This window comes from Sceloporus undulatus, chromosome 6 (genome assembly GCF_019175285.1).
Source record: "Sceloporus undulatus isolate JIND9_A2432 ecotype Alabama chromosome 6, SceUnd_v1.1, whole genome shotgun sequence".
NCBI classification, from domain to species: Eukaryota; Metazoa; Chordata; class Lepidosauria; order Squamata; family Phrynosomatidae; genus Sceloporus; species Sceloporus undulatus.
Genome location: NC_056527.1, coordinates 98,511,736 through 98,526,651, shown reverse-complemented (window position 1 = coordinate 98,526,651; position 14,916 = coordinate 98,511,736). Strand labels below are relative to the sequence as shown.

The 14,916-nt window shown below is 46.4% G+C and overlaps 3 protein-coding genes across 11 annotated transcripts in view; 1 reads left to right on the top strand and 2 right to left on the bottom strand.

Moving 5' to 3' along the window:
- Positions 1-2,637, top strand: part of SHANK1 (SH3 and multiple ankyrin repeat domains 1) — a 111,824-nt gene extending 109,187 nt beyond the window's left edge. For 5 of the 6 annotated variants that reach the window (XM_042473343.1, XM_042473341.1, XM_042473345.1 and 2 more), the window contains one exon: positions 647-2,637. In XM_042473343.1, the coding sequence (XP_042329277.1) occupies positions 647-1,214 (568 nt within the window). In that variant the 3' untranslated portion in view covers positions 1,215-2,637. The remainder of the gene's footprint in view (positions 1-646) is intronic. The other variant, XR_006104529.1, reaches the window with a different exon arrangement.
- LOC121933510 (RNA binding protein fox-1 homolog 1-like) overlaps positions 1-14,916 on the bottom strand; it is a 576,905-nt gene that overhangs the window by 529,071 nt on the left and 32,918 nt on the right. The gene's annotated exons all lie outside the window — the stretch shown is intronic.
- C6H19orf81 (chromosome 6 C19orf81 homolog) overlaps positions 13,750-14,916 on the bottom strand; it is a 24,181-nt gene continuing 23,014 nt past the window's right edge. For all 4 annotated transcript variants that reach the window (XM_042473360.1, XM_042473362.1, XM_042473361.1 and 1 more), the window contains exons 6-7: positions 14,878-14,916; positions 13,750-14,052 (exon numbers count right to left, since the gene is read on the bottom strand). In XM_042473360.1, the coding sequence (XP_042329294.1) occupies positions 13,845-14,052; positions 14,878-14,916 (247 nt within the window). In that variant the 3' untranslated portion in view covers positions 13,750-13,844. The remainder of the gene's footprint in view (positions 14,053-14,877) is intronic.

Below are 14,916 nucleotides of genomic sequence, written 5' to 3'. Positions count from 1 at the left end.
ATTATTTTTATGAGGAGTTTCATACCTTGTGCAGAGGTGTTTTTCCTCTTGTCCAGAGGGCTTCTGGGTGTCACATTACATATGATGTTCCATTGCATGGATATTTTCTTTCAGAGTTTCATGTTCTTCCTGTTCCCCTTAATCCAAGAAAACAGGAGGAAACTTATTTTGGTTTGGGGGATGTTGTTGTCCAAATTGCCCTCACAAAACTTTCACCCAGGAACAGAAAAAAGCAATTTGGAACAGATGTTTCTGATAAAAAGAACTCAAAAAGCAAGTACTGTAATAACCATGTGAGAACTTTGAGTACACATTGCACTTCCTATATTTGCTTTGGGATTGCCTTGTTCTGTAAAGGTTTCAGAAATCCAAGGCTTGTGAAGGGTATGCTAGCAAGGCTTTTAGGGCAGCGTTTTCCAAGCTGGTGCCCTTAAAATGTTTTGGATTGCCATTTGTGGAATTACAGGAGACTGCAGTCCACTACATCTGGAGAGCACCTGCTTTGGGGAAGGCCACCAAAGAGAGTGTTTTGGGACTGTAGGGAGGCACCAACATCTGATTCTGGTCATTCTTACCCCTGTTGTTTTCCAAGAGGGAGCACTCTGAATACTAACAAGTCTCTCATTCCTTTTCTCCTTCCCTGTAGGCTCCCAGATGAGACATCCCCATCATTGATCTCCTCCAAGCCTGTAAGCAGCCTTTTCCACAACTGGCCCAAGTCCCCCCAGGGCAAGCACCCCAAAAGTGTGGAGTTTGATATTCGCCCAGCCCTGCGGCGTGCCCCCAGCCCAGCTGCCCTGCCCAGTGAGCACAAGATCAGCCCCACCCCCAGGCCTTCCTCCCTTCCCATCCTGCCTTCAGTGCCCATATATACCGGCGTATTTGATCTCCGTGGTTCGCCCACTTCTGGGGGTGAGCATCCTTTCCCGGGCTTCCCTTCTGGCAGCCGCTCTTTGTCTCCCACCCACTTCCTGCCGCCAGCCACAGACAAGCCGTTTGGCTCCAAGCCGCTGCCTTTCTGGACCAAATATGATGTGGCCGACTGGCTGGATTACCTGAAGCTGGGGGAGCACCGCGATCGGTTCCTGGACAACGAAATTGATGGCTCCCATCTGCCATCCCTCACCAAGGAAGATTTCATTGACCTGGGTGTGACACGAGTTGGACATCGCATGAACATCGCCCGTGCCCTCAAGTTCTTTCTGGAGAGGTGATGGGGGAAACTGCCCTGCCCCGGGGAGCCTCTCGCCTGAATGTACAATGGATCTCCACCACTGGAGAGAACAAATGAGGTGGAGGGGTTGGAGCTGTGGGGCTGGGCACAGGGGAAGCTGCAGAGACCCTGTGGGTCAGGGTAGGGTGGGGATCACCCCCCTGGCAGAGAGATACTCTGAGAAGCTCACCAAAGCCTGCCTGGGCACCCTTACCGGGGTGTGCACTTTCCTTTTTTGCGTTGCCATGTAGCAATTTGCCCATTTCATTCATCCAGCCAGATGCCGCTGACACTAGTGTATGAACACTTGATGTGTGCAACACTTCCCAAGCAACACACAGATGTATACACACACACAGATGTTTCTGTGTGTGCATGTATTATCTCTACCTATTTACATATACTAATGTGTCATTCTCCATTGGCATACCAGCTTGCCTCAACAGCCTCACAGCTCATTTAGGCCATCCAACTGTACAACATCTTATATCTGCATACCTGTGCCATCTACCATGTTGCTGATTGCACTTCCAGCTGTTGTTTGCACATCACTGTAAAAGCTTGGCTGCTGCATCTTCACAATTACTGAGGTTGTTAAGTACTTTGCCTTTCAAAAAAGGAAAGGAATAGACTTGCTCCCAGAAAAGTTACATTGGCATATATTTCTGTACCTTAAAAAATGAATTCTGTTTTAGCTAGTACTGGGAAGGGCATCAATTGTGTTTCCTTCAGCTTGTTAGACACCCTACCCCCAGTCTTTGAAGAGTTTGTTAGATGTTGTCTATATTCAGTCAGGCTTGCCTTCACAGCCATAAGAGTTAAAAGCTTTCTTGTTTGTAATGAAAACTAAGAACTTCATGATGCAGAGGAGCTGGCACCCCACATTGAACTGCAGGCTTAGGCAAGGCCATAGCTCTCCCCCTGATCATGTAACTGGCTCACATTGCTGCCTACTTTGCCCGATAGGGTTTATAGTGCACCTTTGATGCACCAGCTGGGTGATTTTGGTGTAGAAAGAAATCTTGCTGTGCTGTTCCTAGTTCACTTACTGGGTGTGCAGCTCACAAATCATGGTTACCAGTGAAAACACCCCATTGGTCACCGGTGTGGTGTGGCGGTGCTACCCATCACCCAGATTGCTCATCAAAGAATATTTGCAAAGGCCAGGATCGCTTGGAGCCAGCAGACTGGGGTGGGGGGCATTAACTAGCATGAGCACTCAGATTTGTTGAGGAAATGAAAACTGTTGGCACAGGCAAGTACCCTGTATGTCCCATGTTATTTCAGGTTTATTTTAACCATGAGGAAACATAAACTATACTCTGGAGTTTATCACACGGGCTAATTTCAGCATTAAAGAGAGAGTAAAGCGCATTTAAAGCATCTCACAAATAAAGCAAAAATGGCAAGTAATTTCACGAATGATTATCACATGCAATTGCGCAAATAAAGCGATATTGGAATGCATTGTTGCTGGAATCCTGAAAGTAAAAAGATGTGTGTTAATGCTTCTTTGTGACCACTTTAATGGCGGATTTTGTGCGACGTCATGTGAAATCATTTTGTGTAATTATGCGACTTTTCCAGGACATTCATGAGATGAACTCCCGATAGCCTTTGTGTGATAAACTTATCTGATAATATGAGCAGAGGTAGTTGGCAGGGCCTCCCCAAAGTAACCTGGATTGTGGTTTAGGAACTGAAGATTTTCTGACCTTGTTGAGAATTGGCTAGCTATGGTTCTTACCACAGATTCAATATGTTGACACCCTCTAGTGGTGCCACAAAGAAAATTGTGTGAGCTGGAATTAAGGAGGCTTCCAGATGGAGACGGTTGGTCTATGTAGCTTGGTATTGTTGACCCTGACAGGCAACAATGTCTCACCAGGGTTTCAGGCAGGATTACCTCCTAGCCCCAACTGGATTTCCCTGGCATTCCCTTGGTGGTCTCTTATCCCTGTAGTGATCAGTCCCAACAGTGTTTAATATCAGATTGTCTACATGCAAGATAAGCTATTCTATTAAAAAAATTTCCTACAAAGAATCAGCAATATTAATGAGAAAACACAGGTGGGTTATAAATGGAGGACAATAATGGGACATGCATGCAAGAAAATTTCACACCAAAGCAGGACCCAGTAGAAACTTAATGTGGAAAGACCCTAGGTGGCTGATCAGCTACATAAAAGGGATGTGCTTCCTTTAGCTCTTTCAGCTCTTGTCAAAAATCTTCATTCTAAACTGATGTTCACTACATGGTTCCACATTTGGCTGTGTTCCATTATCTTTTCGGCAGTCTCATATAGAACAAGTCTTATTAGCAGAGATTCCTCTGGAACAGTTCCTATCTATCAGAACCAGTGTGCTCTCACTTGCATAGACCAAGTAGAGTAGAGCAGCATAGAGCAAGTGAATGTTTTGAGACTGATATTTGGGCAGTGGTGATTGTGTTGATCCATGCAGTGTTGGGTATATTTTTAGTAGAACACCTCCTGGTGTATGTTTCAGCCTAGGTTGCAAAGGTAATGTGATATTGCAGACTGCATTGGCTAGGGACTGATGGGTTCTGCAGCCAAACATCTGAAAATCCCCAAGTTTTAGGCAGTATGGTTTGTTTTTGAAAGACCATGTTGTGCATTCAGCAGTGGTATAATATGTGATTACAGTTCACCTTCATGTAGCTTTCCTGGAACAGGAATCCATTCCTCTGTAAAGTTCTTCATGATACATCAATAGCCTCAGTTTGCAAAGGCTTCGTTAGCCAAACCAGGACAGGTTTTGTAGTTTTCCAGAGAGAAAACAAGACCTTTGTTTTGAAGTAGAACTTGTGGGCCACACCAGATGGGCAAAGTGGCACTGTGTGAAAAATTAATGCTGATGCTGCAAAAAGGAATAGCCCTTGCCTCTTCTGTTTTTGCCACAGAGTATATACAGCCCTGACTGCAACAGTTTGCAAACACAGCTCCTTCACAAGTTGTGCTTTGGTCTGCATATGTGTGCATCTATGCTGTCATGCTTTCACTCAGGCTTGCATACTCAGGGTCAACCTTCATCTTTTCATGCCAAAGCCATCTTCATGTGTGCATGTTTCACATATTTCTGCACTTCCAGACTGGAGAGATCTCCATATGAGCATTTCCCCTGAGAAGTTGGGGACTCTCTTTGTGTCCTTCTGCCAGAGGGGTACCTGTGGCAAGCAGACATTCCAGCTCCAGTTAGGTAGATGCTTTAGGGGCTGGAGCAGGGAAGAATGGGGGCAGAAAAAAAAGGTGTGGGTAGGTGCTCCCACTCCATGTCTCTTGCTGTCTCCTACAGCATCATCACATGCTCCCACCACCCTGAATTCCCAGGGAGAGGGGTCTTCGATACTGACCATATCTGTGCTATGGATGGAGTGTCTGTCCCCCGCTTCTCTTCAATGCTCAGCTGCCAAAGAAACAAAAAGAGCCCAGCATACAAGGGAGTGCTGCATAACATGTCCTCCCCATTGCAGCCATTCAGACATCAGAACCCAGTGGACGGACTGCTTTTTTTTTCCAGGACACAGGCTGGGGGGGGGGGGGGGGCTCTTGCCGCTGCTCATTGCTGGGATCCTCAGTGTGATGCTCCGTCCAACGGGAGTGGAAGGGGGAAAATTTCTTAACCCCTTTCCTTCCCAATCTCCACATCAGGGATTATGAGCTGTGGGGAAGTGTGTGGGGACTTGTACTATGACTGTAGGCCTTCTGGCTGGCCCCATTTTATCACTTCACCTGTGCTGTGACTCTTTAGATCTACAGCTAGCCACCGCCAGCCCACCATGACTGTGCCATGCAGCCAACCCCACTCTCACGCCTCTGAAACCGTAGTTCTGTGCCATACAGCTAAGCCCCCCCATGACCGTTAACTCATGTGGCATAGTGCGCTGCATTTTTATTTTTTATTTTGGAGCCACACCACATTTCTGTACTGTATGGCTCCAGTCACACATGTACCCACGCTCCATAATGTTGGGTATCCTTATGCATCTGACACCTATCAAGACCAGCAATGTACCTTTCCCTTCATGACTACATGTTTAACCCAGGCATGCAAAAAAAGAAAAAGAGAAAACAAAACATTTTTTTAAAAGAAAAAGAACAACCCAACTGGTGACAGGCCCCAGGCAAATAAAATGTTTCCGTGGGCAGCCAGGATATTTGCAGAACCTTAAAATTTCAGCTTTGCTTTTGGTAAAACAGTGAATCTCTACCCCTTGTGGTTGGGAAATGCAGAGCAGGGATGATTTGCAAAAGACAGTAAAGACTGCAAGCGCTAATGGCTTACAAAAAGGAGATTCTGTTGTGATGGCCATTGTCTCAGCAAGCAGACCGTCATCCCCAGCCCAGCTTGTAAAAATACAGGATTTGAGAAATCCATGTGGGCAGCATCTTTTGAGGGAGGGGAGGATGATGTGCCTGACCACAGCCAAAGGAAGAGACAGGTATAGGCTCTGGATTCAGAAGGCCTCAAGTGGGTGTGTAGGAAGGCGGCAGAAATCACAGGAGGAAATCAAGGCAGCAAATAGGCCATAAAGGGATGAGAGAAGGAGCTGGCATTAATTTTATGAGCTAGGCTAGGCACAAGACACAAAAGTGCTAAGGATTAAAGTAATGTGAGTGGTCTTGTCTTTGCACAAGAACCTTAACCAGGCATTGCTGGGCAAGTGGACGACTGGTGGACTATTTTGAGTTGGGAGTCGCACATCTTCACCTACTTTGCATGGCTGGGTTAACCCTTCTAGTGCCCTGGCTCTGTGCCATGTGGCTTTGTGTGCCTCCCTCTCAGGATGCCTCTTGCCACGTCACTGTCATCCCACCCACACCACCTGTAGTGCCCCTTCTCTGTTGCTGTCACAACCTAACAGGCCACGTGGCTATTCCCACTGTGCCTCCAAAGCCACCACTCTGTACGGTGTGGCCTCGTTCTGACCCATCGCCAAACGTGGCTGCTGTTTGCCCTTCATATCCCAGCAGCCACCAAATGCCACATCCTAGTGCCACATGGTGAAAACTCCCTCCCCTCCTCACTGTGTGGCTAGTGACACGCCACTGACCTTGCACCTGAGTGCTGCTGGTTAGGTGGCCATCTTTTTTCTTTCTTTCTTTTTAAAGAAAAGGGCTCTTGTCTCGTCTCTTCGGACTGGCCGTACTGGCCTCTCCCATCCACAGGCCCCAAGGAGGGAGCAAAATGAAACAAACAAACTTTAGAATGTCTTCCAAAATGATGGTGTGGGGAGGTGGGAAAGATGGTCTCCTCTCCAATTTTAGGCAGGGGAGGAGTCCATGCTGCTGTTCTCAGCTCCTCACTCAGGCAGCCCCCATAGATTCATGTTCCAGCTCTGGGGAAAAGGACATATTGAGATTGGGGAGGGGGTTATGGGGTAAAGGGGCTGGGAGCAAGGTCTCTTGAAGGGCTGAGGGTTTTATGCTGCTGGGGGAAGGCTCCAGGTCTCCTGGATTTTTTAAAAAAACTAGTAGTTGGGTGATCTCACACAGAAGCCATGCCTGTGGGGTGGAACAGAAAGACTAGTGAATGGGACTCATGGAATTGGGCAGGGAAGGGGTTGAAAATTCAGGACTATCTACAACAGATACATGGCCAAATTTTGGGACTCCATCTCAGGAGTGTCATTTTTGGAGGTTCTTGCTTTTCTGAGCCATCAAGTAGCCGTTCTTGTATTCTGAGGAGCCCCAGCTTTGATAGCCAAGAAACTGTGTGGGGGTTGTATGGAGGAAAGGGCACATGGTGCACCAGGCCCAGCTTACCTCTTGACTTCATGATAGTGCAGGGCTTTGCAGCTTGTGTTCCTCCAGATACTGTTGGACTGAGGCCCCCACCAGGCTGGGCCAACAATAAAGAATCATGGGAGTTATCTCACCAAAAACATCTGGAGAACCACAAGGTGGCCACTTTTGGTGCACTGGCACTTTTGAGGAGCATCTGCTCTTGTTATACTGTACTACTATTGTTTCTGGTTTTTCCCTTTAGAATGAAGGAGAGATTTTTCTTGAGACTGTCTCATGGCTTGAGATATGTTAAAAGATTGAGGCAAAAGGGCAGAATGTAAAGGGTGGGGTGGGATAAGTGAGGAGGCACGATTCTTAAGTCAAAATGGGGTGGGGGTGTTGCTATTAGTTCAAACGTACACCCCATATTTGGGCAGAGAGTGGGATCGCTTGCCTTAGAAGAAAGATAACAGGAACTTCACAGGAACATCTGAGTCCTCCAAGAGGATCTTTTTGACTCAGTAGTTTAATGTATGTGGGGGGGTGTATGTGTTAGGACTCCTGGCTTCTCTGAGTGGGAATGAAGGAGACTCCTAATGAGTTGCAAGGAGTATAAATTGCTCGGTGTGCAACTGGGTTTGTCTAGGAATGGACTGGTCCTGAAAGGGTTGAGAACTGCAGCATTGAATCCTCTTGCCTTAAATGTACTGAAATGAAGTATGTAATGTTGACTTTGTGCTTCAGGGATCTGTTCCCTAGGATGATGGGTGGGAGTGGGGGTGGGTGGGAGTGGGAATGGTAATGCCTGCATCTGACAGGGTTGTGTTTTGATTTTTGTGATTGCTGGGTGGGGATGGGCTACAGGGAAGGGAGTCGGTACACTCCACCCCATTTAATCCTCTGATATAAGTCTCTGAGGGGATCATTGCCCCCCAACACCTGGCCTTGTAGCACCCAGGTGTCATGTATAATAGACTTCTCCCCCTTTGTCCCTCAGCCATCTTTCCTTCTTTTTTGTCCCTTGGAGAGAGCTGCCAGAATTCTGTTCCTTAGGTCCCAATTCCCAGCCTCACTCTACACACCTTTGCAAGAAGCCAGGTTGACTCCTGAGCCAAAAGGCGCAGCCATCCCATCTCCCACCTTCAAGAACCTCCCCTGGCTCTGAAAAGTCTAGCTTGGTTCTTGGGCCAAGAGGCCTTAAAAGGTCCCCAGTCACCTATCTCTCACATCTTCCCATCAGGTTCCCTGGGTGTGTCATGATCCTCACTCAAGAGCCCAGTCTGGTTTCTTGCTGTGCTGAAAGGATTGGCTCCTGTCACTTGAGACCGTTCCCTCAGTTCCTCCTACCTGCTCTAGAGTGCACTTCTACTGTATCCCTTACCTAGAATTTAGGATATTTTATGGAGAGGGACAGGAGTGCCACTTAAAATCTCCAGAGTGACTCTTGAACCCAGGAATCCTGAGTCTTCAACTTCATCCCCACCACCCATCCAAAAACCCTAGGAAACCTCATGCTGTGGGCAGAATCTCCCAAGATGAATGTAATTAATTCTGCGCTGCCTAAGCTCACCCGATGGCATTCAGGCAGATCTGCCGAAGTTTCTCTCTCTCTCTCACTCACACACAGACACACACCCCTTACATGTTCCTCTACCGAATCCCCTTGTCCTGTCTCTGCCTCCAATGCCTGTGCAGAGCGACTAATGTAATTTACTGGTTTTATTTGCAAATATAAACTCTATGGGATACAGAGGTTCCCCCCAGGTGTGTTTGCATCCATGGTGTGTGTTAAGTTGCAGACAAAGGACGAAAGACGGCTCACAGTCAATTGTATGCTACATTTTCGCAGCAGATGCCACAAAATTGCCAGGGCTTCTGGGGTTTACTGGACAGTGGGGAGTGAAATTGAGAACAAGGCATTGGTAAGGGTCTGCCTTCATTTTGAGTTTGTTCCAGGAGTTTTGCCTCAGTCATTGTCGTCCTAGATCAGTTGTGATGAGGACAAGGAGTTGTGGGGCTACAGTTCACCTCACAAAATAACAGGTATAGCCTTGTGCCCACCACCTTGCTTACTTGTGAAACTTTTTTCCCACTTCCTCACCCCATAAACTATGGGAGGTCATTTACAAATGTAACTCAATAGGTAAACTTCTTCAGCAGCTAGGCAAAAGTCAAGCCAAAGATGGGCCACAACAGAAGGAACTCTCAGCATGCATCGGCACTGCAGAAATAATGCAGTTTGACATTATTTTAACAGCCATGGCTCAATACTATGGAATTCTGGGATTCATTGTTTTGTTAGATATTTGGCTTTCTCTGTCAGAGTTCTGATGCTGCAACAAACTACAAATCCCAAGGTTCCATAGCACTGATTCATGGCAGTTAAAGTGGTATCAAAATGCATTACTTCTGCAGTGCAGATGCATCCCAGGGATGTTTCCCATTCAAATTTGCATTTCTCCCCCCTCCTGTAGAAAAATGCATTCACATTAGAATCTAAAATATTTGTTACCATGTATAGGCATGTCACTCACCCATGGACATTAGAAACAACAGCTGGAATACTCAGTTATAAATGCGTAACCTGGAGTTATACACTCATGATAGTTATATATTCACGGTTGCTACATAGTTCCTAGTTTAGGAGTTAAGTAGGACCGCGAAAGCACCTACTTTTGGACAGCATCCACTGCAATCAATGGGACCTGTTCCCCTGTCACTCGGGAAGCAGCTGGCTGACAGTTCCATGCATCTTCACACAAGTGATCTCTAGATTAAGGGGGAATTGTGTCAGGGCCCCTCTTTCTGTCTGTCACACTGAAAATCATTTCTGGGAAGGGGTGGAAATAACAGCCAGTGGCTTCCTGAGTGACAGGGGAACCAATTTCCATTTATCGTAGTGACTGCTACCTGGTAAGTGGAGATTTGAGGTGGAGATCAAGCCAGGATTCACTGTGAGCACTATAACTACGGTGTTTACATATATGTAAATCCCATACAGGATGCTGGCCAACATGACTGAAAATAATGTCAAGTGAATGGCATCCCACATATGGATCTATTTGACAATTTGCTGAAATCCTTGGAAGATGATTAAGGCCTAAATCCTAGATTGTTTCAAGTGGAGTAAACCCATTCAATCAATAGGATTTACCTTTGCATTCAACTCTTGATTCAATGGATCTACTCTAGGTGGAATAGACCATTAGGGCTCAAGCCAAAATCCAATGAAGTTGGTGACTGGCTCCTTTCCCTCTGCTTTGCGTTATCTCTGGCCATCTAGTTGTCAGACCTAAGGGTTCCAGTGAAGAGCAATGTAGATGTGGCAAACCTGAAGCCCATCTGTGGTCAGTCTACAGCTTTCCAGAAAGCTTGGTTCTGTGTAGACACAATACTAAATGTAGCTGTACAGAACAAAAGCCAAAGAACAATTGGCATACAGTTCATTCCACAAGTTGTGTGGCAGGGAATGAAAGCATCTGCTAGCCCACTTTTCCAGAACGATTTGTCTTGACTTAGCACAATTCTTGGTAGAAATGCCTTAACAGTAATGCACTGGGACACACTCTGAAGGTACATGGTGCAGCGGACAAGCTGAAACAGCTGCTGATTCGGGGGCAATTCAGTGCCATGATGGGAGGACTGCCTTGGAATTCAGTGTACCTTGCTTTGAATTCTATGATGGAATAATGTTCAACCAGACCAAAATGAAGTGAATCCAAGCAGAGAGCCAGCACCATCAGCAATGCTGCTCCAAGTCCAAGAAGATGGATGGACCAAAGTAGGATCCATTTGCACACAGAATCCAAGGACATCAAATGCAGCCACAGAGAATTCCATTCCAACTTTCCCAGTAGCTTACCAAGTCTGGCAAGAGCAACCTACAAAAGATTTTGTGTTCTAGCTCTTCCATCTTCCCAAATCCTGGAACCATGGGGCATTGCCCTTTATAAATATAAGGTTCAATAATGAAACCATTGGGAAAGCTTTTAACGTGGAAACTGAGGAATGTAGGAGGCTGGCAACTACTGCTGTGCACCTCAGCTCATTCCTATAATTAAGCTGACATGCGGATACAAGCCAAAGAAAATGTGTGGGATACAGGTCTTGGCTCTTGCAATGCTGCTGTGCATCATCCTGTACCTCTACATGTGCCAAAGTTTCCATTATAAAAGGGGGAGTCAGGAAGTGTGGGCCAGCCCAAGACATTTTGTTGCCTGGAAGACAGCAGTAAATCCTTTCCATGCACATACATGCATCAAGCTAAAGTGCGCAATATTTGAAACCAGCCAAATTCTTTTAGCCCATGAAGCAGACATTCCCACAAGCACCTTTCCCTGTCTTATGCAGCAAAAGGACAACTGACCCTTGTTCCCTTTTCACAGCACCTAAAATCACAAAGTGCCTGAGGCCATTGTCTCACTCTCTAAAGAGCAGGCTAGCCCTGACATGGAGGCTGGGGATAAACTGAAACTATAACTCGAAGCAACAGGGGAAAGAAAGCAGGTGAGAGGAAAGAGAGCAAGCAAATGTGGTGTAGATGTCAGAGTGTTAGGAGAATCCTGGGTTCAATCTCCACAGCCAAGAAATTTTAAATGGCCTTAGGCCACTTTTTCTCAGCCCATGGTTACTTCTGAGGATAAAACTGGCGGGGGGTTGGCATGTGGACTCTGAAAATCCAAGGACATCAGATGCAGCCACAGACAATTCCATTCCAACTTTCCCAGTAGCTTACCACGTCCGCCAAGAGTAAACTACCAAAGATATGGTGTTTTAGCCCTTCCATCTCCCTAAATTCTGGAGCCATGGGGCATTGCCCTTTATAAATAAAAGCAGGGACGTAGCCAGGATTTTAGGAAGGAGGGGAGTCCAGACTAAGTGCCACCATTATAATGGGGCTTGGGTGCGGCAGCACAGCAGCACACACCATTTTTCTAATGGAAGGGGGGGGCCAGACCCCCCAAGCCCCCCCCCCCCTTAGCTACGTCCCTGATATAAGGCAGGATTAAAAAAAACAACCACTTTAACATGACCTCCCCCATGCCTTGACTCATATTCAGACCTTTGTAGCCACACTGCAGGCAATTAAAAGACTGCCAAGGGTCACAGAGATTGCTTTCCATGTCTCGGTGCTTCAAGGGAACATAGTGAGCTTGCACCCTCTGAGATGTGGGTGTATAGTCTACCACAAATCTCAACAGAGGAGGGTCACTAAAAGGGGTTGGAACAACTAAGTACATAAGAACAAACTCCTATAAGCAAAGTGATCCAAGTTTCCCAAAAAGTGTGTTGTTCCTGTAGCGTGTCTTCAAGTCATTTCCGACTTATGGCAAACCTATCCCATGGTTTTCTTGACAAGATTTGTTCAAATTTGTTTGTCATTGCCTCCCTCTGAGGCTGAGAGAGTGTGACTTGCTCAAAGTCACCCAATGAGTTTTCATGGCTGAGTGGGGATTTGAATCCTGGTCTCCAGAGTCCCAGTTCAACGTCTAAAACAATATGCCATGATTCGACATCATTCAACATTTCCAGAGGAAAATCCACTTGTCCTATTTATGGGAATGGGAGGACTACATGTTCCTGCTATTGTGCAAAATTTACCATGAAACAAAAAGAGCCCTTACAAATTCTCAATTGTGCTAGTAGGAAAACCATGTTGTTGGGCTGAATATTTGTTTCAGCTTGGGCACCAACCTTTAATACTTCAAATACAGGAATCAACAACTAAGCTGCAAAGATGCCTACTTTGACTACATTAATCATCATGTTTTATCTTCCGTTATTCCCATTCTGTCTTTCACCTCTTCCCCCCCCCCCTTGTTCTTACTGTATTTCTTTCTGTCTTGTTTCCTTTCATCCCCTTCCATCAATCTTTCCTTTCCTCCCTTTTTCTTCCCTTCTTGCATTCTTTCATCTTCCATTTCTCTTCCTCTGTTGTTTCTCATCCACTTTCAGTCCTTTTTTGCTTGGTTGATACGTCCCTCCATCCTTCTTTTTTCTCTGATGTTTCTCCTTTTTCATCTCCCCCTTCTCCATAGTCTCTCATTTCTTTCCTCATTGTTCCTTTTGTGTTTTTTTCCCTTCCTTCCTTCCTTCCTTTCCCACATTCTCTTTCATCCCTTTTCATACTCATTTTCCTTTCTTTGTTGGATCCTGTCCTATTCCCTCCCTCCCCCCCCCTCATATATAGACATACACATACACTTTTATTCCTTGCCCCCTTTTTCTCTTTATATGTGTACACACATGTGCATTGCACATACGTTCCCATTTAGTTTTTTTTAAAAATCTTTTTAAAACTCTGAACAAAAGCAAAACTTGGTGGTGTGGTCACAGAATGACCCACTTTAGGTCAGGATGTGACCCATTTGTGATTCCCAAACAGCCAATTAAAGACCAATGAGCTTACTAGGGCATACCAAAGAGCCAGCCTCAAAACACCTTTTGTAGTGGCAAAGCCAAGCGCTGCTGCTTTTCCACTCTTCCCTGAGGAATGGCAACCAGCTTGTCCCAAATTTAGAATTAAAAAGCAACAGCTCCCAGATCAAAAAGCCCAGCTTGCATGCCAGTTTCAGAACATCAGCTACGCCTTCTCTTTCACTCCATCCATGGTTTGCTGAGAAAAGGAGTGTTTTTGAGCATCTACAGGAAAAACAAACATCAGAAGCAAAGTACCAAGATATGCCTCCAGGGGGCAGTTTCTTCCTAGATTTGTTCTTAGCAGAAATGGCTAGGGAGTACCACATTGGATTGTCAATTCTTGAAAAAGAAACCAGGAGATAACACAAATTGGTGGCCTCTAAAGTTTATAAAAGGGGGGTGGGGAGTTATGAGAAGGGAGAAAGGAAAGCAGATGCACAAACAGGCAAAGTATTATCTGGGCCTCATACCCCATTCAAGTGATTTCCATCCCATGAATCACTCAGGGTGTCCAGGAGCCTCTGCCGTGCCAGTGCCCTTCGGAGGTGCATGCGATAGTCCTCCATCACCAGATCATCCCAGCGTCGCAAGGCAAAGTGCTCTTGGCCCAAGGTCAATCCTGAACACAGGAGCTGGTTTCGGGTCCGGAAGTCAGACACAGTAAGCAGCCATCTGCGCAGAGAGATTGGGAGTAAGAAGAGCGGGGTTGCAGGGAATTGAAATGCCTGGTAGGTCTGGATGTACCATGATGCAGAGGGATGCCAAGGCTGCTGTGACTTTCCCCAAAGAGCAACAGCTCTATAAATGCCAAAATTTAAGCATCAACTACAGTTGCACAGAAGATGCCATCCAAATAAAAAAGACCAAGTCTGACAAATGAAGGAATCTGTAAATGTATACACACACATACACATTTTTCAGTCTATGCTCTCATCCTGGAATTCCTTCCCTTTTTTCTAAGGACTGGATACGAGGAGAGACCTGGGAACCCACAATTAGAATGAGGGGAGGGTCTATTCCCTGTGGGACTATTATGGCTGAACCCCCAAAGCATCTGACAATTGCAGAGAGAAGGAGAGAAAAGTGGGACTCTTGGGCAGTGGCAGGAGCATGTGCACCACACCAGGTGACATTACGAGTGGTACCCCAGGTAGGGATGGCACAGCTTCTGGGCAATCGAGAAAGGGCACCATGTCCCTTTCTTGCTTGTCCAGAAGCTGAGCAAGAACCCAAACAGCCCTCGAGAGGTTGCAACCAGCAGCAGTCTTGCCAGGCAATGCAATGGCAGGCCAGCCAGGGACAGGCAAGCAAGGCGGAGGGAGGGAAGGAAAAGCAGTCCACCACCACCCCTCACTGCCTCCCCATTGCTCCCACACATAGCAAGTGACACCAACACCAGGGATGCCACTGTTCCTGGGGTTTCTAGAAGCACAAGCCAGATGGGACATGAGGTCTAGCAGGGGAATGAGGAAGGAGGCAGGACTTGGAAGGCCAAACCTGTTCTTCCGTCCAGCAGTCCCACAGATCACATTAATG